The sequence below is a fragment of the Tetranychus urticae genome, chromosome 3 (assembly GCF_039701765.1).
Source record: "Tetranychus urticae isolate SD_2017Ah chromosome 3, NJAU_TeUrti_SD_1.0, whole genome shotgun sequence".
NCBI classification, from domain to species: Eukaryota; Metazoa; Arthropoda; class Arachnida; order Trombidiformes; family Tetranychidae; genus Tetranychus; species Tetranychus urticae.
In genome coordinates this window covers 19285833-19308731 of record NC_142960.1, presented here as the reverse complement: position 1 = coordinate 19308731, position 22899 = coordinate 19285833, and the positions used below count along the sequence as shown (strand labels likewise).

Here is a 22899-nt window from a genome sequence, read left to right as displayed (position 1 = left end):
TTCAGATGGACTTGACCTGGCCTCTTCCCTGCTAAATTCAAGTCACCAGGATTTTTTCTTTATCTTTCTTTTTTATCACCTTCCTTTCATGACTATCATCATTTTCTCTCTTTCCTTTTCCAGGTCCGTTGAAGCATCCAAAGCAAAAAAGGTAGCAGCAATATAATGCTCATTACCTTGTCATTAGTGATGATGATCATCATCTTTTATCTCTCCTTTTCCCAGTCTAGTCTCCAATTATCTAAGGCCGTGAATGAAACGATACGACATAGAATGAATAAAAAACAAGATTCAAATAAGAGGATCTTTTCCATAACAGGAATGATGATGATTATGTTGATAATGATGGTAATGAAGATGAGAATCAATGGTGTTCCTTGGTGACCGGTACCAATGAAATGGTGAATACATGTAAAAGAAGCACAATTATCAGTTTTGGTTTCACAACTTTTTAAAATTCTCTTTCAAATAACATTTTTGTTAATCAATATTTTATATTTTTCCATGTTTACCAAGTTTGCATCAAAAAAATGTAATAACAAAATAACTTACCTTTCTTCCTCTTCCTTACATGTTTAGGTTACCATAAAAATTATAACTGGATGATGTAAGATTATGGTTAAAGTTCAACCGTTATTCTTATCACTTTATCTAATTAAACTAATTTTTAACCGAAAAATGAAGCTACCATTTTAACCAGAATAAAAAAATGGCTTCTTCTTTGTTTACTTTTAATATTTTCCCTCTTAAACCTTTTGTCTCACAATAAACTCATTACTCATCAGACTTGAGGAAAATTTTTATTCAAAGATTATAATCTTACACTTTTTTTGTAAACTAGAAAATGAAGAAATTAGAAAAATCAGTTTATTTTTCCCTTCTAAATATGATAAAATTTGGAACTAAGTAACTCGTTCTATTATATTTCAGAGTTTATTAATTTATCATGTGGATATCTTTTTGTGCCTTGTCTTGTGATTGTGATCAGATGAAAGTATTTTCAATAAGATTCATCACTTATTGGAAAATATCAAATAATGCTAATTGTTTTTGCAGGCTTGCCAAAAGGTTTGCATTAATGAGAATATAATCAAGTCTAAATTAAGAAAACCAATTTCAATTGTTATCTCACCCATTTCATCCTTCGAAGTCAACATACACTAAATACGTAAGCTTGGTTGATCATTTGCAACATTCCTGTATCCTGATTTGAATCAAACGGACTAAAAGTAGTATTAAATTAATTTTCCTCTCAGCTTACATCTCGATTATTTCGATTCATCAAAAGTCATCATTTTTCTCATTTAACTCAATCTTATGATTGTATATTTAATACTTGAAATTAATTTGTATTTCTGCTTAATCCCGAATATTCGTGGTTGTTATTTCATTCATAACAATGACCATTAAAGGAGGCAAAATTTAAAATAATTAATACTTTAGAGTCAATTATTTATGTTTACATATCAACTAAGTTGGCGCATTTGAATAAAGTGTTAGTCAATGTGTTGGTGAGAAGCTAAATGTTTCAAATCTTAACGTCATTTCACAAAAAAATGGATCCATCGAAAGAATGAAATTGCTTGAAAGGATTTATTGTTCGAATGCTATTTAACACTGATCAGTGAAGTTAAATCAATGATTGAGGTCAACTATTCAAGATCACTAAATGATCTTGATTGTAACTGAATTTTGAGCTTGATCTAGCCTTTTCTTTGACTCGTACTTTCAACTGAACAATTGACCAATAAATATTTTCACACCAAATTTTAATCTCTGAAAGATTTACCCTTTGAAGAAACGTTTTCCTTTCTTACCAACTTCTGACTCCTTCTTTCTCTCTTTTCTCTGTCTCTCTTTCTTCCCTTTTTCTTGATCTTTCTTGTTGTCTTTCTTTTTTCTTTCTTTTTCAATACCTTGCTGAGTAATCAGGTTTTTTTTCTGTTGATGGAAAAGTGGATCAACCAGAAGTAAGTGCAGATTAACCATCCAAGAGGAACAAAGTCTTTTTAAGGTCACCCAGAACCGGTCGTCGTCAATAGCTGCCTGTCTTTTTTGCCTGTCTATAATTCATTCTCAGCCTCAATAATATCATCAACATCATCATCTTGGTTGATTAAATTGTTTCAATCAAATACCTTTTACCCAATATCAACTCCCCGTGACCAAAACCCAGTACTAAATAGTGTTGTGTTTTCATTTTGATGTTTTGTTTACAAGTTTCTAGCTTTCACAAGTCACTGACATCCAACTGGTGACATTTTATTTAATCAAGTGGACTCATCTCTAACTCTTACTCTCAATTTTAAATCTATTGTTTTAATTGACCCCTTTTATTTCAAGTTTTGTAACTCTATTACCCTTGTGTGCCAACATAATTCACCTATTTTTAAATAACAAAAAGTGCAATATGGTCAGACAAGCTTTAGTGTGATAGCCATGCCAATCGATAGCAATGTTAATTGTTTTCCTAGTGTTCGCTACAATATCTGCCTCAGGTAAGTTCCATTTTACCCTGACTTGCTTGCTCTAATTGTGTTTGTGCTTTTACTCTTTCAGTTATCACCGCAGAGGATTATCAAGGTTTATTCCTGGGGAAACTGAATACTTATGCTCATCAAGTTTCTGGTGATGTCTATGCTGTTGATGAGTACACAATTTTGATTAAAAGTTTTTTCTATGATGGCTTAAGTGCAGGTAAGAACAAGTTAATTAATCACTGTCTTTGCCATAACAATTGGAAGGTGCTTTCTTTTTGGGCGATACGCATTGAGAAAAGTGTATTGTTGGCTCAATCATCAATTGTATTTACCAATTAAGTCATGAATACAATCTTCATCAGGACAAGGTTACCAAGAAATTGACTTGTTATCATGTCATCAACTAACGCCTTTGCCCAATAAGCTTTCCAATTGAAAGTCATTCTTATTTTTCTTCCCTGTTGTTTCCAGTTTACTAGATTAATCTTTTGTTTTTACTTTCAGATGCCTTCTTCTGGTCTGGTGCTACGGTCAGACCCAGTAACATTGGGTTCATTGTTCCTGATGAGACTGGCAGAACCAATAAATTACGTCGATACAACAATGAAGATATAACCATTCGTCTTCCAGAAGACAAAAAACTCAATAGTATTAAATGGTTTTCTATCTGGGACATTCGTGATCGTCGAAACTTAGCCGACATCTACATTCCAGAAGAATTTGAGCCTCCCTCGCCTCAGAGAATCTCAGAATTCTCAAGGATATCAAATGGAGTACAATCTGGTCCAGTTGTTATCCTTGATTCCAAAACGATTGCAATTCCAGAACTTTACTACGATGGTTTATCGGAGAATACATTCTTCTGGGTCGGAGATGGTCCTCAGCCTCATTCCTCTGGTCGCAAAATTCCCAACGAACAAGGATAGTAAGTATTAGAACATTTTTCTGTCATTTATATTGCAATAAACTAAAAGAAAATTTTAAATTCCCAGTTTAGAATCATTAGGTCCATATTCAAATGAAGAAATAATTCTCGAATTGCCTGGTAGCATGACGGTTTTTGAAATCGATTGGCTAGCTATTTGGAACGCTGAACACGAGATTAATTATGGATCAGTAATAATTCCAGATAATCTAAACATTCCACCATCTTTAACATCTTTAATCGTAAGAAATGCATAAAGCTAACAACTTTTCCAGAATAATTCTAGAAATGTTTATTTTTGTTCGATAGAAACATGAATCTCCTTTGCCAAATTGTGAGCAATTGCATCGTAGATTGCAATTAAGTTGGGAGATATTTGGACCTCAAATCACCTTTGAAGTCGCTGGTCAAATCGATCCAAATGATTACATTGCTTTTGGTCTCAGTGGATCTCCGAATAGGACACAAATGATTGGTGCTGATGTATCCATTTCTTATCTTGACGGACATTTCGGAAAAACCGAAGATTACAATCTAACAGAAAAATATCCAGTAAGATCGAGTGACTCTTAAAGTCAATTGATGATAAAATGACTAAATATACGATTTTGACCCCTTTATCTTTCAATTATAGTGTACCAATGTTCTAGGATTACACAAGGGAATCTGTCCTGACTCAAAAGTTGGTGGTGTTGAAAATTTCCAAATTCACACTTATGTAAGAGAAGAAGGAATAACTAAAATAACTTATCGACGAAATTTAATCAACACAGGTGAGTTAAATAAACGATCATCAATATTCATTCCAAGTGACAATTTTGTATTGTTATCTTACTAAACAGGTGACGAAGGAGATAGAATTTTTGAAAAACAAGGAAAATCATCTGTGATATGGGCGATTGGAAAACTTAATCCATTGAAAGAACCTCGAATGCACCATTATTATCCAAAAGGATTGATTCAACTAGAGTTTGGTCGTAAGCCTGCCGTACGCAATTGTTACCAATTTACCAAAACATCCGAACGATCTCCTTACACAATTAGCAATTTGGCCAAAAGAAAAACATGGGGACCTTTGAGAGTTTTCAATCAAAGTTTAACAACATTCTATGCACGACTTGGTGTTCCAGGAGGAATTAGAGGTTATACAAGTTTAACTGGATCCACATCTCCAGGCCTCGTTTGGTATATAAACGGGCTAATGGCTCCATCGTTATTTGTTAAAAGAGGTCGAACTTATTTGTTCAGAGTTGAGGGCGGAAACAATCCTCACAATGCTCGATATTATCACCCTTTGTATATAACAGATGATGCAATGGGTGGCCTGGTTAGACAAGATGACAAGGAAAGGAAAAAACGTCACGTTTATGCTGGAATAGACTATGATAGAAAAGGTCGACCTACACCAACTGCATCAGGAAGACTTTGCCTATGGGATTATCCAAATTCAATGGACGCTAGAAAAGCAGATAATTATCAAACATTTATTCAATTTAGGAATGCTCTAAATTATACGTGTGAACAAGGTAATGTTGGGCTTCTTCAGTGGACACCCAACTCAAGCACACCTGATGTAGTTTATTACCAAAGTTTCACTCAACGAAACATGGGTGGCAAAATTTTTGTTCTTGATGATTTTTCTCTGTTGCCAACTTTTGTATCTGGTAGTAATACTATCAGCCTGTCATTCTTGTTAGTTTTTACACCTCTATTTTTTCTTACGATAATTCCTATGCTTAATAATTTGAGCTAACGAACAAACCAAAAATCAATGTAAATGAATAGAAAAAAACGAACAAATAAATGTTGTATAGTACACTTTGCTAAATTAATTTACACCATTGTATTGTGAGAAGATAAAAGTACACAATTTTGTAGAAATCCGATATAGTCTTTATTGTGGCTAGGAATCGGTTACAAATTAATTTACTTTCCCTTCTTAGCCTTGATTTTTCTCAAGTAGAATTCCAGTTCCTTTCCTTCCAAGATGTAACCATCACATCTTCCTACTTGACCAGGTCGTGAAGATATACAAGCTAAAGAAAACGAAAAAAATATCAACCATTAATATGTGATAAAAAGATACATATATATAGTTTATGAACTATGAATGGTCAGAGTAACTATGAGACATCATCTACTAATTTGCATAAGTGAGAGAGTTCTTTTTCATCATATAAATATTCTGTTGTGACCAATAAAATTAAATTGAACTGTGAATAAATACCTAATAGACGTCCATTTTGGAATTGATCCTCTAATGCAGGTTCAACTTTTCCGGTCTTTTGTCTTAATTTATATTTTCTCAAAACACGTTTGCTTTTTCCTTTTGTTAAGGCATCTGTTGCTTCAGCCTAAAGTGAAATGAAGATAAAATAAACGAGAGATTAAAAATTTTGAACATAAAACAGTAAAATACGAGTGTTGATTATTTTCAGCATGTTAGTACTTCCACACAGAATTTCGGTCGAAAGATGGTGAATATGTTGCTCATCATAAAATTGTAATCAAATCAACTAAACAATTGAAAAATATTCTTACCATTGCTTTTGCGGTCTTCTTTTTAACAAGAGGCAGAGCATAATTTGATTCATACCAGAGACGGAAAGGTGCTGCGTCAATCAGGACAATACAATTTTTAACCAATGTTTTGGTACGAACCAATTCATTGTTACTGGCATTGTAAACTACATCAATAACACGGGTTTTTCTTGCAACTCTTTCTGATGCCCATGCAAAGTTACCATGATCCAACCTTAATGCTCGATGCTTGAAGCTACCTCCTCTAGTTCTAACTAAGTGGATCCTTTTAGCTCCAATCTAGAGATTCACAATAGAACACATTATAACACATGGTAACATCACATTCATATTTCAAGTTCACGGAAATATGAATTAGCAGATTAGATGTCTAAATTGAATCATCATAAATACCTTTGTCATGGCAGCAGGTCTACCAAGCTCAAACTTTCGCTTCTTTCTAATTGGAGCTCGTCTACCTCCGGTAGCCCGGCGTTTATGCCAGTGATCCCTTGAAATACCTATTTAAAAACATTATTAACACAGTTAAAATTATATAAAATACTGACATGGTGTACTGTAATCACAAATTGAACTTCTAAATTAACTTACCCATAATTTAATCAACCTGTGGAAGAAATAAGATTAAACAACTAACCAAAATTAACCAAACACTTTATCCAGAGCGGATACCAGTAAATTTGTTCAACACACAATTTTCAAGCTTCCGTTTCCGAAGCGTCACCAAGGATACACTGTGGCGCCCTCTTTCTAAAATATACCCGCCAGCTTTTGAAGTATATTGAACATTAGCTTCATCACATCAAAACAATTTAAAACAACACTTAAACTCTATGATTTAACATTTAATTCTTGATTAGTAATTTAATAAAATTTACTTTTAATTTCAATTGACACATTGATAAGTCTGGTCACCCAATTTTATGACAAGTTGGTGTCACTTTTAGACAAAAATAGGTCTATTATTCATACTGACAACTAATTGAATGTTATTTTCATTCATCTAATCATGAGTATCAATTACAAAGCGATAAACTGATGCGATTCTTAATAAAGTTGACAAAATAATTAAATTTTAATAAAAAAAATTATCAAGTTTATTTGTTATTGAATTTTGTCAGACAATTTTCGCTGATCAAAGGAAATTATTCTTAAAATTGAAGTTTCTAGCTTCAAATGTTGAATTAAATATTTTCCCTTTTTCTTTCTCTTAAAATGCTGTTAAATTTTGCACTTTTTGGTGTTTAATCAAAACCCATTTGATATGGTCAATTGTATACATTGTATTATTGTCTGTTTTAGTTTGGCCAGCAAGCCTTACAAATCCTTCAACTTGTTTACTCTTCCAATATTAAACTGACAATTGTGAGTCATTCATCTTCATTTTAAATGATTGAATAATTGTTTTACCTGTTCAATTTACTGAAATTATATTTAGCCATTGAATATTCACAAAAAATCATTCAAGGTTAACCACATAGTTGTAGTTTAAATTGTATTAAACCACTACGTTTAGGGTAACCAGTATTTAATCAAATGATTAAATTGTATAAATGATGCCTTTCTGAAATTGGTTAACTTAATAGTTAACTAACACTGTTAACCAAATATGCACAGTTTGACCAAAAGACAGGGATAAAGAGAGTGATTAGAACTGATGAAAATGAAAATGAAAATGATAAGAAACCTAAAATGAAAATAGGAAAACCCATTGAAAGCAATGGAAAACCAAGAGAAAATTTTGTCTTGAAAATTAAAAAAAGGTGTTGAGATTAGATTACATAGTGGTTTAAATCAGTTAAACCACAATATCTCGAAGCTATGAGATAAAACTCTCGGGCTTCGCCCTCGAGTTTATATCTCATAACTTCTCGATGCAGTGGTTTAACTATCACTTAAATTTCATAACTCGACTAACATTTGTTTAATTTATAGCGCTAATGGCTTCAAAAGCAATTCATTGGTTGCCATTTATTAAGACTTGAATCATATGGGAAATAAGCACAAATAAGTGTAACTCCTTTGTCCCTTTACCTTTCAAATCAATTCTTGAGCAATTATTCTGATATGTCTTGGATATCAACAATAGTCGGTGATTTTACCCTGTGAGTCTAGCCAGATTAAAAAATCTTGGTAAACAAAATATACTTTACAAGTCACATTAAATAATTTTATTTTAATAATCCTATTATTTTATATGCTTTTATTGTTGGTATCAAAAGCTTTACTGATATAATCAGTTATTATGGAATTAAATGACATTATTGGTCGTTTCCTGGTTGGTCAGGTTTTCAAGTGATGTGAAAATTACATGGACAAAAGCATGACGTCTACAAACTATTCATTTACAGCCAAAGTATTCAAATTGGTCAGGAGTCAATCGTCTGGATGCAATCCACCATTGATTCAAAGGACTTCGACAATTGATTGGATTTTGATAGGAGAAGGTAAAATCAGTAATTTTCAATGTATTGTTGGCTTGTAAAAATTCCTTGAATGGTTTCTCAGGCACATATGTTAAGAAGTTTTTCTGTAATTCTAGGATCAATTTACGTGAATTTGGCTTAACGAAACCATCAGCTGCAATGTTTTCCGATCGAATGTGGTTCAATTTAAGATTTATGGTGACTGGCGTTTGTTTGGTGTATATTTTGATGTAAAAGGTTCCACCAGTTAAATAGGAAAGGGAATTCATTTGGAGATTCAAATTTTCCAGATTGGGCAGTTTGGCAAAACTGTTATCCTGAATTTGTTTAATATCATTATTGTGAAGATGGAGGAGCTTCAATTGCGGCAATTCAGTGAACATATCCTTAGAGATGAGACTCAGCTTGTTTCGATAGAGATTCAATGATTCCAAGTAGTTAAGGCCGGTGAAGGATTGCTTAGACAATGAGTATAAATAATTTTGAGACAGATCAAGATCAAGCAGATTAGGATTACCAACGAATGATTTTTCCATCAGAACATTGATCAAATTGGACGAGATGTCAAGCTTTTGCAAGTTAAATAGATTACGTAAAGCCGAGGATTTCAGTGAATGAAGTGAATTGGCTCTTAAATTGAGTGTTTGAAGATTGGTTAAACCTTCAAAGGTTGTCTCATCTAAATCAAGAATCTCATTGTGGTGTAATCCAAGTGTATTAAGAGATGAAAGCTCTTCAAAGGCACCACCTTCAATCAATTTAATATGATTATCATTAACCTGAAGATCATTTAAATCTCTCAACCCTTTGAAAACACCTCTAGGAATGGAAGACAGCTGATTATGAGCCAGATTAAGGTTACGTACAGAATGGAGACCAACAAAGGCCTCACTGGCAATTCGATTGATTTTATTACCTTCCAATGTGATTGACCGTAAAAGATACAAACCAGTAAATGTTTCACCAGTGACCGTAGTTAAATTGTTGTGACTCAAATCCAGTTCTTCCAGTTTGGTTAATTTATCAAAAGCATTGGCCTCAATGTACTCAACCTTGTTAGCCTTAAAGGACAGTGAACGGACACTTTGTAATCTCTTGTAGGTTGCCGATTGAATAACTTGTATCTGGTTTTCAGCAAGATCCAATTTCTCAAGTCTAATTAAATCCTGGAAAGCGTCTGAATCAATTGATTTAATCTTATTCCTGGCCAAATTGAGTTCCCTTAGGTTCATTAAATTTTCAAAGGCACGAGAGTCAATCTTTTCAAATCGATTGGAGGCCAATTCAAGGGTTTTCAGGGTGGTTAAAGTTGATACTTGGGCACTTGGAACGTCAAATAAAGCATTGTCAGACAAGTCAAGAGATTCAATGGAAGTCAAACCTTCAAATCCTGAGCTGCAAACCTCCGAGATTTTGTTTGATGATAATTTCAATTCTTTCAAGTTTCTCAGATTGGTAAAGGTTTGACATGGGATAAAGTTAAGTGAATTACGGCCCAAGTTAAGGAAACTCAAACCAGAAAGTCCTTCAAATGACTGTGGACTCAAGTATTTAATTTGATTAGAGTCAAGATCAAGGATTGATAGGGTTCGAAGACCGCGAAAGACTCGATCAGGAATCGCATCCAACTGGTTACCTGATAATGTTATTGAAACAATTGAATCCAAATCTTGAAAAGCTTGTTCACAAATCATGTTTATCTTGTTATACCAAAGCTCAAGACTTTCCAATTGCCTTAAATTGGCCAAAAGTCCACATGAAACTTGCCTCATATCAGTAAAGGCTATTTTAGCTGAAGACAGGTTGGGCACATTTTGAAAGACATGGTCAGATAAATGGACTGATCCACTGCCAAATGAGATTTCCAGTTTTCTAGGCGTATAAAAGGATACATCGCTACAGAAGTTTTCAAGTAAATCCATTCCTGGTCAAGAAAAAAAAACAGAATGACAATCAATGAGACAAGTAATTCATCAAAATTATTAGACGTCAATGCACAAGATTTAAAGCTTGATATCAACAGGTTTAACCATTTTCACACTTAAATTGTTAAGTTGGATACAAGATTGATAACAATGTTAAAAGGATCACTTACCAGTAACAGTATCATTGAGATCCGGAACATCGTCGAGATTATCTCTACAGGATAATCTCACATAACCAAATTTATCTGAACATAAACATGAAGGTTTAGTTTCATTAAGCTCTTGACATGAAATGGATTGGATTGAAAATAAAAACAAAAGTGAATAAATAAGAGTGTTTATCATTGTTTCAAGTGTGACTTGCTGATATATTAAACAATTGGTTAACAAGCAGAGATGAAAATTAAAATGGACTGAGAAAAATTTAAAGGTTGAAAAGTTTATCAAGTCTAGAATGGGAAGATTTGAGCAACTCAATGGTTTAACTAAAGCAACTACTTCGAGTTAAACCGGATTCACTTTGGTGGGCTCAACTTTCTCCTGAACAATCAGTAACATATAAAAATTATGATGATGATGATGATGAACTTTTACTGCCCTGTTGAACAAATTTCAAGTAAAAAAAGTGACAGGTAAGTTGGATGATTTAGGCAAAGAGACTTAGCAGGTAACCTTTTTTTCCCAACTCTTCTGACTTGATTGCTTTACAAACTCCATTGGCTTTTTTGTTCATTCCATTTCCATCCACATTTCCATTGAATCAATGACCTGAAAAGATGTCGTCATCATTCTTGATTCGCTTGATTCATCCATGAAAAGCGATGAGCCTAAAAACCAGCAAATTTTAAAACTCTTCAAATTACAAAGGAATCAATTGCCAGAAAATATCTCATTACGATGTGATTTTTGTGAAGACAAAAAATATCCATTGAAATAAACAGCAAATTATTTTACTCATTATTTCAACCTGCTTCTGTTCACATGACAATAGCTCCATGAAATGTAAAAGTTCAACTGAGCTAGATAAATAAAGAGCCTTAACATGGCCTTTACAATGAAAGTTGCCAGTTTCAATTTAAAGCTAAAGCATTTGAATATACTTTTGAGTAATTTGATCAATTTTAAACATCAATTTTTTGTCTCGTTAATGAGATATTGAGATATTAAATTGTTTAAACAAAATTGTAAATCAATGGTTTTTTGCTTTTGATAGTGAATAGATCTCGATAGGATTTGTGAATTGCTAGGCCTGAATTGGTCAGTTCATGAACCAGTGGGAAAGGTGTTAAGTTTCCTTTGTCGATGATGAATCCAAGTTGGAAGAAGAACAGAAAAATAATGTTTCCATGAAGAAACATAGATTATTGAACAATAAACGGAAAGTTTCTGTGATACTTCATTTGAAAGGATAATTCTATCATGTGATAAATTGGAAAAAACGATTGATTTTCTGGCTAAATCTGGATCATGATCATCTTGAATGTTATATTCATTGATTAAGAATGTCTCAAGTTCCAATTAGATGTCTATTTGATAAAAATGGTCAAACATTTGCAAAAGTTATTAAATAATTTCTCACTGTAATTTAATATCATTTATTTTTATTCACCAAATCTATAGAAACATTTCTTGTGTTGTTAATATACATTTTCAAAATTAAAATATCTCAATTGGATTGAAGGCAATTGAAAATAACATTCGCCAACATCGCTCCAACAACAATTATTGCTATTTTTACATCTTAACAAATAACATTGATAAATTTGATAACATCATAATCAATAACAATCATCTTCAATTTCATATTAAAAGAGTTATCGTTACTCAACAGATAGCGCAGGTAACACAATACATTGAATTTTATAAACCGTCATGACAACAGAAGCCTTGGTGATGCCTAACGCTTTGCTTCTATTGGCTGCATTGGGCGTGAGCTTTCAATCAATTCCATTTAATTCACCAGTGTTTTAATTCACTGAAAGCGACATCTATTTATCATGTAACCATGACTGAGTTATTCAACTAGACATTTCATCTGTGAATACTAGTCACTGACTAGAGCCATCTACTGGTTTACATCACCTTGTGAAGGGGTCTGCCTCTGTGAAGACTCCTGTGCTGCGAGATGAGATTTTTAACATCAAATTTGATTGATATTGATTATCTTCAGTGGTTAATATGGTTATTAAGTCCAATAGTTATCAGTTTTTTGTTACCTTTGACTATTCTGTTATTTTTCTATTGTTCAGCTTTATTTCTCCATGTTTACCGTCACCGTAATCGTATCACTGCTATAAAAGAGGCTGTCCGAGCTGGTGACTATTGGGATGGAGCTCGTCAAGCAATTGCTACTTTTTGGGATGCACATGGTTGGATCTATCATGGTTATGAGGTTAAAGGATTAGACAATATTCCAGATTCTGGTCCTGCCTTAATTGTTTACTATCATGGTGCTCTTCCTTTAGACTATTATTATCTTCTTTCTAAAACCTATCTTCATAAGAATAGACTAATCAAAGCTGTGGGTGATAAATTTTTATTCAGCATACCAGGATGGAAGTTAATGATGGAAGTGTTCCATGTTTTTCCAGGTACTTTGAAAACATGTACTCAAGTATTACAGAGAGGGGATCTACTTTCTATTGCACCAGGAGGTGTCCGAGAGGCTCAGTTTGGTGACAATAGGTACAAATTAATTTGGGGCAATAGGATTGGTTTTGCTAAAGTTGCCATAGCTTCTAAAGCACCAATTGTACCTGTTTTCACTGTTAACCTGAGGGAAGCCTTTCGTTCTGTCAGTTTTGGGCAAAGCTGGTTTGAACGAGTTTATGATAAAACTCGTTTACCTATTGTTCCGATTTATGGTGGATTTCCTGTAAAAATGACTACTTTTATTGGTGAACCTATTCCTTATAAGCCCAACAGAACACCGGAGGAACTTGCGGCACTTACAGCGGAAGCCATAGAAAAGCTTATTCAAGAGAATCAAAGGATACCTGGAAGCATTTGGAGAGCCATTTTTGATCGATTCAAGTCATCTTAGCTTTATTTGTTTACTGAGAAAGTTTACATTAAAGCTGGCTAGTTAAGATTTACCGGTAAATAAGTCGAGTAAATTAGGTGAAAGATGAAAACGATGAGGTAAAAACACATAAATTAAAGAGCTGTGATTGGTTTAATCATAAATTTTTCAACATGAATCAAGTTTAATTTCAAGTTTTCGATTTTTCCAGCTTAATGCTGAATGTTGAGTTTGTAAGATAATATTATCAATGCTTAATTTTAACCTTGATTGTTATTTAAATACTATTTTTAATATTATAATTATCATGAGCAGATAAAAAATCTAAATTATAATCAAATGTAAGTGCATGAATGTTCAAGCTGTATCATCTTTAGACCATGGTATTGGTTTGAGTTTACATGTTAATCTTCTCGGAATCACACAAAATTGATGAAACTGATTTACTGATTCATGGTCAACCAATATCAATATTGATCATTAAGATGAAATTGGTAAATACGGTAAAATTAATAAATTACTGGTTCCTCACAAATTATTGTTTACCTTTTCTTCAAGGATAAGTACAGTAACCTGCTTGCCAATATTTTCATCTAAAATTTTGAGATGGTCCCTTTCAAGGCGGAGTTAACCAGTTAATTGCAATTCAATAAGTTGATAAGAAACGCAATTTACCTCATTTTTGTAAATTATTTACCAATAAAGCCCATAAAATCGATCTATGTTGATAACTTTAATTGATCTTAGTCTTTATTATGTGTATAAAAAGTCAATCAATCATCTATGCGGTAAAAGTAAGTTTCAAGTTCAAACTATTGCGTTCCACAATTTATGGATATAATGACTTGTGTAATCAGTACAGCTGTATAACCAGATGATCTGGTCCAGATCATGATATTGATAAATTAAGTGAACTTTTGTGGCGACCTTTGACGATCAACCTTTATGAGAAACTATCAAGTAACCAAGTTATAACTGTTGCTTGTTTGTTTACATTTGATCGATTGGAAGGTCACTGAATAATTCACTGAAATTTAGATTGTATTAGCCAAGATTATTGCAATATTAGAAGAGAAAGAATTAAGGTGGAAAATGAAATTCACCGAAAGAATCAAGTTAAAGAGTGAGGTGAAAAGAACAGTACATTGAACATGAATTAGACTGGGTTAGTTGAACAAGAATATCCAGTGGAAACGTTTTCTGGTTTTTGGGTTGAAAACCCAAATTTTGGTGTTTAATGGAATCTTTTTTCCTACAAGGTTAAACCAGATTTAATCTCAGTGTAAGGAAAAGTTCCATGGTGATTAACAACCTTAAATTGTATAAAAAAACCAAGTCTTGACTCTGATTACAGATGTGAGGATTTGGGGCCTAACAGTAGTCTAAAGGTTTCAACCAAGGTTTTCACACTGCTTTTCTGAACATAGATCTAACAACTGTAAATTAATTTTCAACTCTTTCGCAATTAACTTGATCATCACTATTAATCAATTAACATTGAACTATAAAATTTATAATGAACGATTCTGGCGTGAAAGTGAAAAGCTAATACAAAAATGTTAGTAATGCCAGATTTGCTAATTAACAGTTTAATGGTATAATGATTGTCACTTGAGCTGAAATTAACCATTTAACCTGAAAAATAGGGATTTTCATTGTTGCCATTTCCCACTCTGATTGTATTCAATAATAGTAACATAAAACACGAAATAACCATATAAATTTGGGAATTAAAAATACATTGAAAGTGTAAAGGCAAATTACATGGAATATTATTTTTAGTCTTGGAAATTTACCTCAAATGCCTCCAGCAATTTCCATGTTGTTTTTTTGTGTTAAAATGAATTCAGGGATTTCTTGGCTGATAAAACAAAAAAAAAGATGGTGAAAAGGAAAAGGTAAAAAAGGTAAAAGTTGTTCTTGTTGGCAGGTAAAGAAGCTTTGGACAGCTTGAAGCATTGGCTTACATGGTAATGCATTTTTTGAAGGTTGGAAGGTACTTTTGTTTTGATTGACTGTAATTTAATGAAGAAAAATTACGAAAATAAAAGTGAAATTGAAATGTATAAAAGTTGTGAATCAGGTATGATGATGATTAACATTTTTATCAAGAATGAGAAGGAAAGAAATAGTAACTCACTGAATGTAAATACGGTTGGATTTGAAGAGAAAGAGAGAGTAAGATGATGACGAAGATGACGATGAAGAGAAAGACGAATACGAAAAATTAAGAAAACAAGAAAGAGAGAGAATGAGAGAGAAAGGTAATAACAATTAATGCGAATCGTTAAAACTTGTTGTTGTTACTTGATCTTGTGAGAGCGCGAGATCAACCCAAAACCATCAAAATTCATTTTAACTGACACTCAGTTCAATGAAGCAATAATATTTTATCATCAGAAGTCAACCAGATAACAACATTAACACCAGCAACAAATAACATCAAATTTTGTGTGTTATCGTGTTTATAATTTATTCCAACCAAATCTAATCTTAATTCAGTGAAATTTAACAATTATTCAATTTGTGAACAAACCACACAGAGACAAAAGAAAGCTAAACAGGCTAAAACAACAGCTAACCAGAGGAAGGGCTAAAACAAGAGCAAATTAATCATCTGATCAATCTTTACCAGCAACAACGGCGTCAGCAAGTATGATGAGAACCAATGAAACGGTTGACCGTTTCAACTATTATTACCATGATGTTTGGGAAGTCTATGGTGATCCTCGAGTTTCCAATATGCCTTTAATGAATGGTGGCCCATGGACTGTGTTGGCAATCACTGCAGTTTACATAATCTTTGTTAAATATCTTGGACCTGCTATTATGTCCAAACGAGCTCCTTATGATTTACGATCAACCATCTTTTGGTACAACATTGCTTTGGTTATTTTGAATGGACTCTTTTTCATCTATTCCGCCATGTTTACCCGTTTTGGAATTCGAACCTGGCAGTGTAATCCAATCGATCCATCACAGTGGGATAACGAGATGAAACTGAAACTCAGTGTTGCCTGGATTTTTGTAATGTCCAAATTTGTTGACCTTTTGGACACCATATTTTTTGTTTTCCGTAAAAAGTATAACCAAGTCTCGGCTCTTCACGTTATCCACCACTCATTGGTACCAATCAACTGTTGGATGGGCTTTAAATATGTACCCTCCGAGTCGGCTGCTTTCATGCCTTTCCTCAACTCCTTTGTTCACATGGTTATGTACACCTATTATGCTTTGTCAACTCTTGGACCCAAAGTGACACCCTACCTTTGGTGGAAAAAGTATCTCACCCAATTACAGATTATTCAAATTGCTCTGGTTTCCATTCACTGTGTCTACATTGCCTTCCTTCCTTCATGTAAAGTGCCAAAATTTGTATTCCTTATTGCTTTACCTCAGGCTCTTTTGGTTCTCGCTATGTTTTGCTCATTTTTCATCAATTCATATCTCAAACCATCACCACCATCTAAATCATCTATATCATCATCATCAACAACAACAGCATCTTCACCATCCACGGCCAAGGCTAAATCCTCATAAGAAACCTGAATCTGCAACGATTTAAAACAAAACAGGGATTCAATTATTTTTAATTGTAGACGACGAAAAACGATAATTTGAATGCTGTAATGAACATTTCTCATTACATCGTTTATTCAACAATATAAATTTTATACCATCGATTTTGAAAGGTAAATTTGACTCGGAAAGAGAAGAGGGAAACAAAAGAGAAAAAAAAGACAAGGTAGAAAGAGAAAGACGAAAGAGAGAAAAGTAGGTGACATTACAAAGATACTTATTATATTAATATTGCTGTTACCGAGTGATTAGCGATTAGTGATCCGAAGTGAGTATCATTAATGCCAAGTAAACGTTGTACGTTAATTACCCCCAGCGTTATTGGTAGGACCGTCGTTGTTACCGTTTGGTGTTGAATTGTTGTTTATTTCTCTCTTTCTCTTGCTCTCTCTTTTTGTTCGTAAAATTTTATTACATCATTTATATTATTATTATAAATTGTTTCGTTAAAATTCAACTTCGCTCCGAGTTAAACATTTTTCACCAAAATTTTGTCCAATCCAGACGAAAAAGACTGAAAAATGTTGAAGCCTTTTCACCAACAGACTTTAGGCTTTGCCTGATGTTTCTGTTTAACCTTTTTTATTTCATTCATTCCATTGATGATTCTAATTATTATCCTGATTATCATGTTAAATGTCATGATGGTTAGGAATTTTTTATCTGTAAAAACCAAATCAATCCCAAAATTGCAATTGATTGTTAATACTTTCACTGGGTTAACTCCAAAACCTTTTTTTAAGCTTGAGTTTATCATTCCCTTAAAGTCAGCTAGCTAATCAAATTGTCTGTGAAACAATCAAGTATGTTGATTGTGAATCAATAATTTTTTCAACTTCATTCAAATCAACCTGTCTTTAATATCGTCTAATTACCGTCAATTTCATTGTTTTTTTTCACCAATTTTTTGTCTCTCAATCATTTTGTTCAAAGATTGACCCTAAACATTGTAGGTGAGCCAATAAATCATAATCAATTTCCCTGTTGACAATCACAAGCAATTTAGAAGACTTAAACAATGAAAATCAAGAAAAAATCAATCCTTTAAATCATCACTTCAATCATCAAAACAACGGAAAGCTCAATCAACTTGTAAATCCAATGTAACTACAATCAACTCTAATATAAGTCATCAAGCTTAATCTTTCTTCATAATCATCATTCCATCTTTTTTACTCTTCATCATCACCTTAATTATTATTATACTGCATATATTTTAAAATTAATTGTACATGAATTGAAGCAAGGCAAATTAGAAAAGCGTAAATCAATTTTCATGTAACAATCATTACATTATCAATTGATCCATCACCTTAAACAAATGTAAACATTATGCAAAACAAAAAAAACCTAAATAATACAACAATTTTACAATAAAGAAACAATTGTTAACAAAATTGTATTTATTAATTGAATAATTTAAGAACAATTTATTGATGAAACAAAACCAGTTTAATATTTCAGATCAAAAAGGCAAGTTCAACTTTGATCGAGAAGCCAACTTGTCTTTACATTGTAACCCAACAAGACTAACCTTTTGGGTTAACCTATTCTCAATGTTGCCCATTTCATCTTATATTTTATTGTCAACTGTCATTGTTATTAATTGTATTGATTTTGATTATTTAAATTGTTGATCTAAACAATTTAATTGGCAATGGTTTGTTTCCTCTCAATATATGAATCTTTTCTTCCTCTTGTCTTGATAATAATAGATGAAACAATAGTTACATCTCATGCTGTTTCAACTTGATTTTTGTTTCTGATTAGTACAACAATTAACTTTTCCTTGATTAAAAATACCTAACTGTGAATGTATATAATAGATTGTCAATTGACAGTTAACCTTGATTGTAATGAAAGATGAACCCAGATTTGGAGACCAGAAAAAATGAAAACCAAATAAGCAATGAAGGACCAGGAATACTAATTGTTAATCGGGTGAAAAGATTGCTGGTAAATTTACAAACTATTCAAGTATTGATGGTTAATAGTTAATAATGAATGGTTAATCGATTAAATGAGTAAAGGGTTTGCAAATGCGGTAATCAGTAAAAAGCTGGATTCACAAAACTTGTAACATTTTGAATGAAGGGTAAAAGGATGATGACTGATTATCATGATTAACATGATGATGATGATAATGAGAAAGGAAGTTTATCCTCTTAAAATTAATTGAAAATAAATAAATGAAATTGATTATTTGAACGTACACTTCTACCGGTTAATGAGTGAATATGAATTCAGCTTGAGTGTTGTTTCAATTGAGCAAGCAAACAGTTTAACGTTTCTTCAAACGTGTGTTGTTGTTTAATCAATGCCAACATGTTACAAAGACAATTATGCCTTGAGCGATTACAATTGATTATGAATGATTATTCAAGTTAATTCATTTTCTGGAGAAAAGGAAAATTAAAGGAAATTTGGAGAAACCAAAAAATGGGTTCAAGTGAGTTGATTTCAAGTCTAATGGCAACTACAATCGGCAAGGTTGAGGAATACCTTGAAATCATTTAAGATTCACACTTTGATTCATATCCATACTTTAAACCTTTAATGTAATCATTTGATTCAGGGTAACGAACCAGAATTGAATGGCAAAAATTTGGTTAAAATTGCGAAAAAAGCAAGAATCGAATGAACCAGTTTTTTTCTGGTTTATTTGTTTACTTCTGGTTAACTCCAAGTCTCATTGTTCACTTGTTTACGCTTTTGTTTTCACTGATTAACCAAAATTATTAAATTGTCTTTTGTGTGATTGTTGATTGTTTTGTCCTGTCAATTGTGAATCAGAAATGATTACCAAATGTAACTTATTAGGCGAAAGAAGAGGAAAAAATGGTGAATTATCTGAAACAATTGAAAGGTAAAAGTGAAAGACAAAGGGTTAGCAGTTTTTTGGTAGAGAGTTTAGTTTGATTGCTGTGTATCTCTTGATGATAATTATTGGTGATTAATCAGTTGAATGGTTGGACAAATCAACATCACTTTGATCAATTGGTGAGTGAAAAAATGGATTGGCAAACAATATTAGGAAGAAGATGATGATGAAAAAGAGGAGGACAAAGCTGTTCAGGTAAGGATTGAGTATAGCCATGTTTAACAGTCAAATAATGATCGTTCGTCCATATCAATATCATTTACCATGCCAAACCATTTCAACATAATCAACAATTTCAGCTATTATTATGATTATCATCATCATCAGCCTTAATTTGAAACATTTTCTTACCTTTCATCCTTTTTGTTTTACACCATAAAACGATGTTAGTTGTTGCTGCTGTTGGCGTTGGTTTGATCTTAAAGGTCAAGAAGGAGCTCAAGATAAACAGGAAAATATCCTCAACTTTTTGCTAAAGAATTAGTTAATTCAGTTTAAGTTCATGTTCGTTGTTCACCTAAACATGAATTTACCTTTCTCTTTCTCCTTTTATTAAAACTTACCTTTTCAGCATCACTTTTCCTTCTTTATGTTGATCAACTTGCTTAATTTAAATGAAAGTATAATTTGCTTTTTACCTTTTTACCTTTCAATTTTTACCTTTTTCCTTCTTCACCCGTCAAACCAAGAAACAACAAAAAACACCGTCTATTAAATGAATTAATTTCTGGCACCAGTGAAGCACAATTTAAACAGCAAGTTTATTGTTTAATTAATCAAAAGACACAATCTCGTAAGTTTAAGATCGGCTGGGTCGTCAGCTGTGCGGCTAATACAAAGATTATGCTTTTTGCGCCTTTTTGCTATTAACAGGGAAAAGGTTGTGAAAATAAAGCAATCTCATCATAAATAATAAATGATAATATATTTGTTATTTTATTATAATTTTCAGTTTTCAATTTGATCAAGTGTAATTGCATATTAGAAATGTAAAGTATAGCAATCATATGGAGGAAATATTTTATGCTGTCTGATCACTGTTGTATAACCTGAAGAGCTGAATCTTTCAATCAGTGTTGGTACTCACATTTAAATGTTAAGTTACACTTTTTTCTTATAACAATATAATCTTAATTTCTAATTTTTTGATTGTTTTGTTTTGTTGTTTCTCTTTGATAGCAATTAAGCTGGTGAAAGCGATGACCATCAACTTTTCACTCTTACACTCTTCACTCTTATTTTGCTATAGTATCATCTTTACTATCTTTATCTGGCAAGGAAAAAGTGACGTGAATGTGAGTATATTTTGATAATTAAACGAATGTCCTTTTGTTTTTTTGGTAAAATGCTTATTAACTTTTTGGCTTGAAATTCCCATCCTAGAAACGTAAAACGACCGATTTAAAGTTGGAACAGGGAATAACCCAGAGGGAATTAACTGAAATAATCAAATAGATTGACTTTAATTTGAAAGGAAAAGACCTACTAAACGACATCAAAGACAACCAAGACAACCAAGGAGTGGAATCAAAGATACATTCAAATTCACTGTTCAAGGTGAAAATGAACTTTCAGAAAATGAACAAAAGATGTGGTAATAAAGCAAAAAAGCTTCTGGTTAAGCAAATAACTATTACAATGGCAAACCACCAATCCCCTGAGCTACATAGGATTCTTAAGCTCGCACTCATACCAAAATCAATCTTCGGGTCAATGATATAGCTGAAGGTGTCCATTGCTACTCCAGTCAAGGATATTATTGAAAAGCTCGTTTCAATCAACTCTAATAACCATTAATGGGAACATTTAAACAAAGGTTAAATGATGAAACTGATACGATTCCGAAAGACAGGTTAATGTTTCTGATCTCAATCGAGAGGTTAATAATTCATCAACGGAAAACTGTTAAACTGTTATCTCTAGTCAATTAGAACTGACAATTGAAATTCTGCAAATGGACAGTTCAGGATTATTTTACTGCACATCATTATCGGACGGTTCAATGGATGACCAAGTATGGTATAACTTCACTGTTCATTATGAAGATATGAATACAGAATTGTATACAAAGTATTCATTTAAATTGTTAAACCACGATTAGCTGATTCAAAGTGAATATTATTGCTTTAAAAAGGACACAATTTAAAGGGAAATTTAATGATTAGAAACACAAAATATAACATTTGAAACCTTTAATCAAAAGATCAAGGAGAAAGTGATCTGCATCACTTTATTTTGGGGTTAAGGTTGCGAATCAACAAAAGATTTGGATGAAATTATAATTGTCTGTAACAAGATGATAATCTGACAAGATTATCAAACTGTTGGTTGACGACGAGGATGAGGAAGATGATGATGGTAATGATGACGATGATGATAGCAGTTAACAATGAAGTGAAGCAAGTGAAAAAGGAAAGCCAAACGCTACAAGGAAAAGGATTCTTACATTGTTCCTGTTCACATTCAATTACTTTTACTTTTAGGTGTTGAACGACCTTCACCTTAAACTTCTCAGGCCTATTATTATTATGATTATGATTACAGATCATTAAAAATCTTTATCATTATCATTATATATTAAAAATAATACCAATTACTTTTATAACCAACAATTTACTTTGGCATAAACAGCAAAAATTGGTTCAAGTCTTTCGTGCAACTAACATTGGTATCAACACGCAACTCATCAACAAGCCAACATTTTATAATAATGAATGAAAAATGTAACCAACAAGTGCAAGTTACTTTCTCAATCCCAATAATAAACCTGATTATCACTTATTGCTGTTTTCAATTTGAAAATGGGAAAAAATCAAACATTAAATAATTGGAATAAAAAAAATCATTCGGTGTAACCCACAGATTCAACCAAAGCAACCTTAAAAATCTTGTTAGGCCTTCAGTTTATGCTTTAAATGTGTGACTTATGTTGATCAACATTAGTTAAGCAACAATAGAGCTTAATTCATGGCAACTGAATAAGTTTAGGAAGCAACTGATTGGCACAATTGGTTACTAACGATAATTACTTGTCAGTTTACCGGAATATTTTTAAATATTGTTGAATAACATTAGCTTTGTTTCGTTTTTTTGCCATACTAATGATTGTCAAATTAATTA

At 32.5% G+C, this 22899-nt stretch overlaps 5 protein-coding genes and 2 long non-coding RNA genes across 8 annotated transcripts; 4 read left to right on the top strand and 3 right to left on the bottom strand.

Moving 5' to 3' along the window:
• Nucleotides 1–874: 874 nt before the first annotated feature.
• Nucleotides 875–5235, top strand: knk (cytochrome and DOMON domain-containing protein knickkopf). The gene is made up of 8 exons (XM_015930238.3): nt 875–1168; nt 1933–2498; nt 2560–2697; nt 2985–3405; nt 3473–3647; nt 3715–3957; nt 4040–4178; nt 4248–5235. The coding sequence occupies exons 2-8, from the start codon at nt 2456–2458 to the stop codon at nt 5156–5158; spliced, it is 2070 nt and encodes a 689-aa protein (XP_015785724.1). The 5' UTR covers nt 875–1168; nt 1933–2455; the 3' UTR covers nt 5159–5235.
• A 40-nt stretch (nt 5236–5275) lies between these two features.
• On the bottom strand, nt 5276–6619 carry RpS8 (ribosomal protein S8). The gene is made up of 5 exons (XM_015930243.3): nt 6538–6619; nt 6340–6446; nt 5947–6225; nt 5633–5759; nt 5276–5441 (listed from the first exon to the last, which is right to left on the bottom strand). The coding sequence occupies exons 1-5, from the start codon at nt 6539–6541 to the stop codon at nt 5332–5334; spliced, it is 627 nt and encodes a 208-aa protein (XP_015785729.1). The 5' UTR covers nt 6542–6619; the 3' UTR covers nt 5276–5331.
• Nucleotides 6620–8102: 1483 nt separating this feature from the next.
• Nucleotides 8103–10700, bottom strand: LOC107363066 (uncharacterized). The gene is made up of 2 exons (XM_015930236.3): nt 10468–10700; nt 8103–10296 (listed from the first exon to the last, which is right to left on the bottom strand). Exons 1-2 carry the CDS (start codon nt 10640–10642, stop codon nt 8288–8290), a joined length of 2184 nt encoding a protein of 727 aa, XP_015785722.2. The 5' UTR covers nt 10643–10700; the 3' UTR covers nt 8103–8287.
• Nucleotides 10701–12164: 1464 nt separating this feature from the next.
• Nucleotides 12165–14056, top strand: LOC107363069 (DGAT1/2-independent enzyme synthesizing storage lipids). Its single transcript, XM_015930241.3, has one exon. The coding sequence runs from the start codon at nt 12423–12425 to the stop codon at nt 13338–13340; it is 918 nt and encodes a 305-aa protein (XP_015785727.1). The 5' UTR covers nt 12165–12422; the 3' UTR covers nt 13341–14056.
• A 1595-nt stretch (nt 14057–15651) lies between these two features.
• LOC107363070 (very long chain fatty acid elongase 1) lies at nt 15652–18295 on the top strand. Its single transcript, XM_015930242.3, has 2 exons — nt 15652–17011; nt 17832–18295. Exon 1 carries the CDS (start codon nt 15975–15977, stop codon nt 16857–16859), a length of 885 nt encoding a protein of 294 aa, XP_015785728.1. The 5' UTR covers nt 15652–15974; the 3' UTR covers nt 16860–17011; nt 17832–18295.
• Nucleotides 18296–19185: 890 nt separating this feature from the next.
• LOC112538966 (uncharacterized) lies at nt 19186–20521 on the bottom strand. The gene is made up of 3 exons (XR_016199631.1): nt 20343–20521; nt 20131–20251; nt 19186–19748 (listed from the first exon to the last, which is right to left on the bottom strand). It is a non-coding gene; the product is annotated as an uncharacterized LOC112538966 (long non-coding RNA).
• Nucleotides 20457–21305, top strand: LOC107362898 (uncharacterized). Of its 2 annotated transcripts, XR_016199629.1 has the most exons (4): nt 20457–20572; nt 20732–20854; nt 20959–21074; nt 21163–21305. It is a non-coding gene; the product is annotated as an uncharacterized LOC107362898 (long non-coding RNA). The 2 variants fall into 2 exon arrangements; XR_016199630.1 differs by lacking the exon at nt 20457–20572 and having other exon boundaries at nt 20734–20858.
• The last annotated feature ends 1594 nt before the right edge of the window (nt 21306–22899 follow it).

Coding starts and splice junctions, on each gene's coding strand:
- knk (XM_015930238.3), top strand. CDS start 2,456: ATGTTAATTGTTTTCCTAGTGTTCGCTACAATATCTGCCTCAG. Junction 3,406..3,472: donor ATTCCCAACGAACAAGGATA/GTAAGTATTAGA, acceptor TTAAATTCCCAG/TTTAGAATCATTAGGTCCAT. Junction 3,648..3,714: donor CATCTTTAACATCTTTAATC/GTAAGAAATGCA, acceptor TTTGTTCGATAG/AAACATGAATCTCCTTTGCC.
- RpS8 (XM_015930243.3), bottom strand. Junction 6,226..6,339: donor GACCTGCTGCCATGACAAAG/GTATTTATGATG, acceptor GTGAATCTCTAG/ATTGGAGCTAAAAGGATCCA. Junction 5,760..5,946: donor AGAAGACCGCAAAAGCAATG/GTAAGAATATTT, acceptor ATTTCACTTTAG/GCTGAAGCAACAGATGCCTT.
- LOC107363066 (XM_015930236.3), bottom strand. CDS start 10,642: ATGATAAACACTCTTATTTATTCACTTTTGTTTTTATTTTCAATCCAA. Junction 10,297..10,467: donor TCTCAATGATACTGTTACTG/GTAAGTGATCCT, acceptor TTTCTTGACCAG/GAATGGATTTACTTGAAAAC.
- LOC107363069 (XM_015930241.3), top strand. CDS start 12,423: ATGAGATTTTTAACATCAAATTTGATTGATATTGATTATCTTCAGTGG.
- LOC107363070 (XM_015930242.3), top strand. CDS start 15,975: ATGATGAGAACCAATGAAACGGTTGACCGTTTCAACTATTATTACCAT.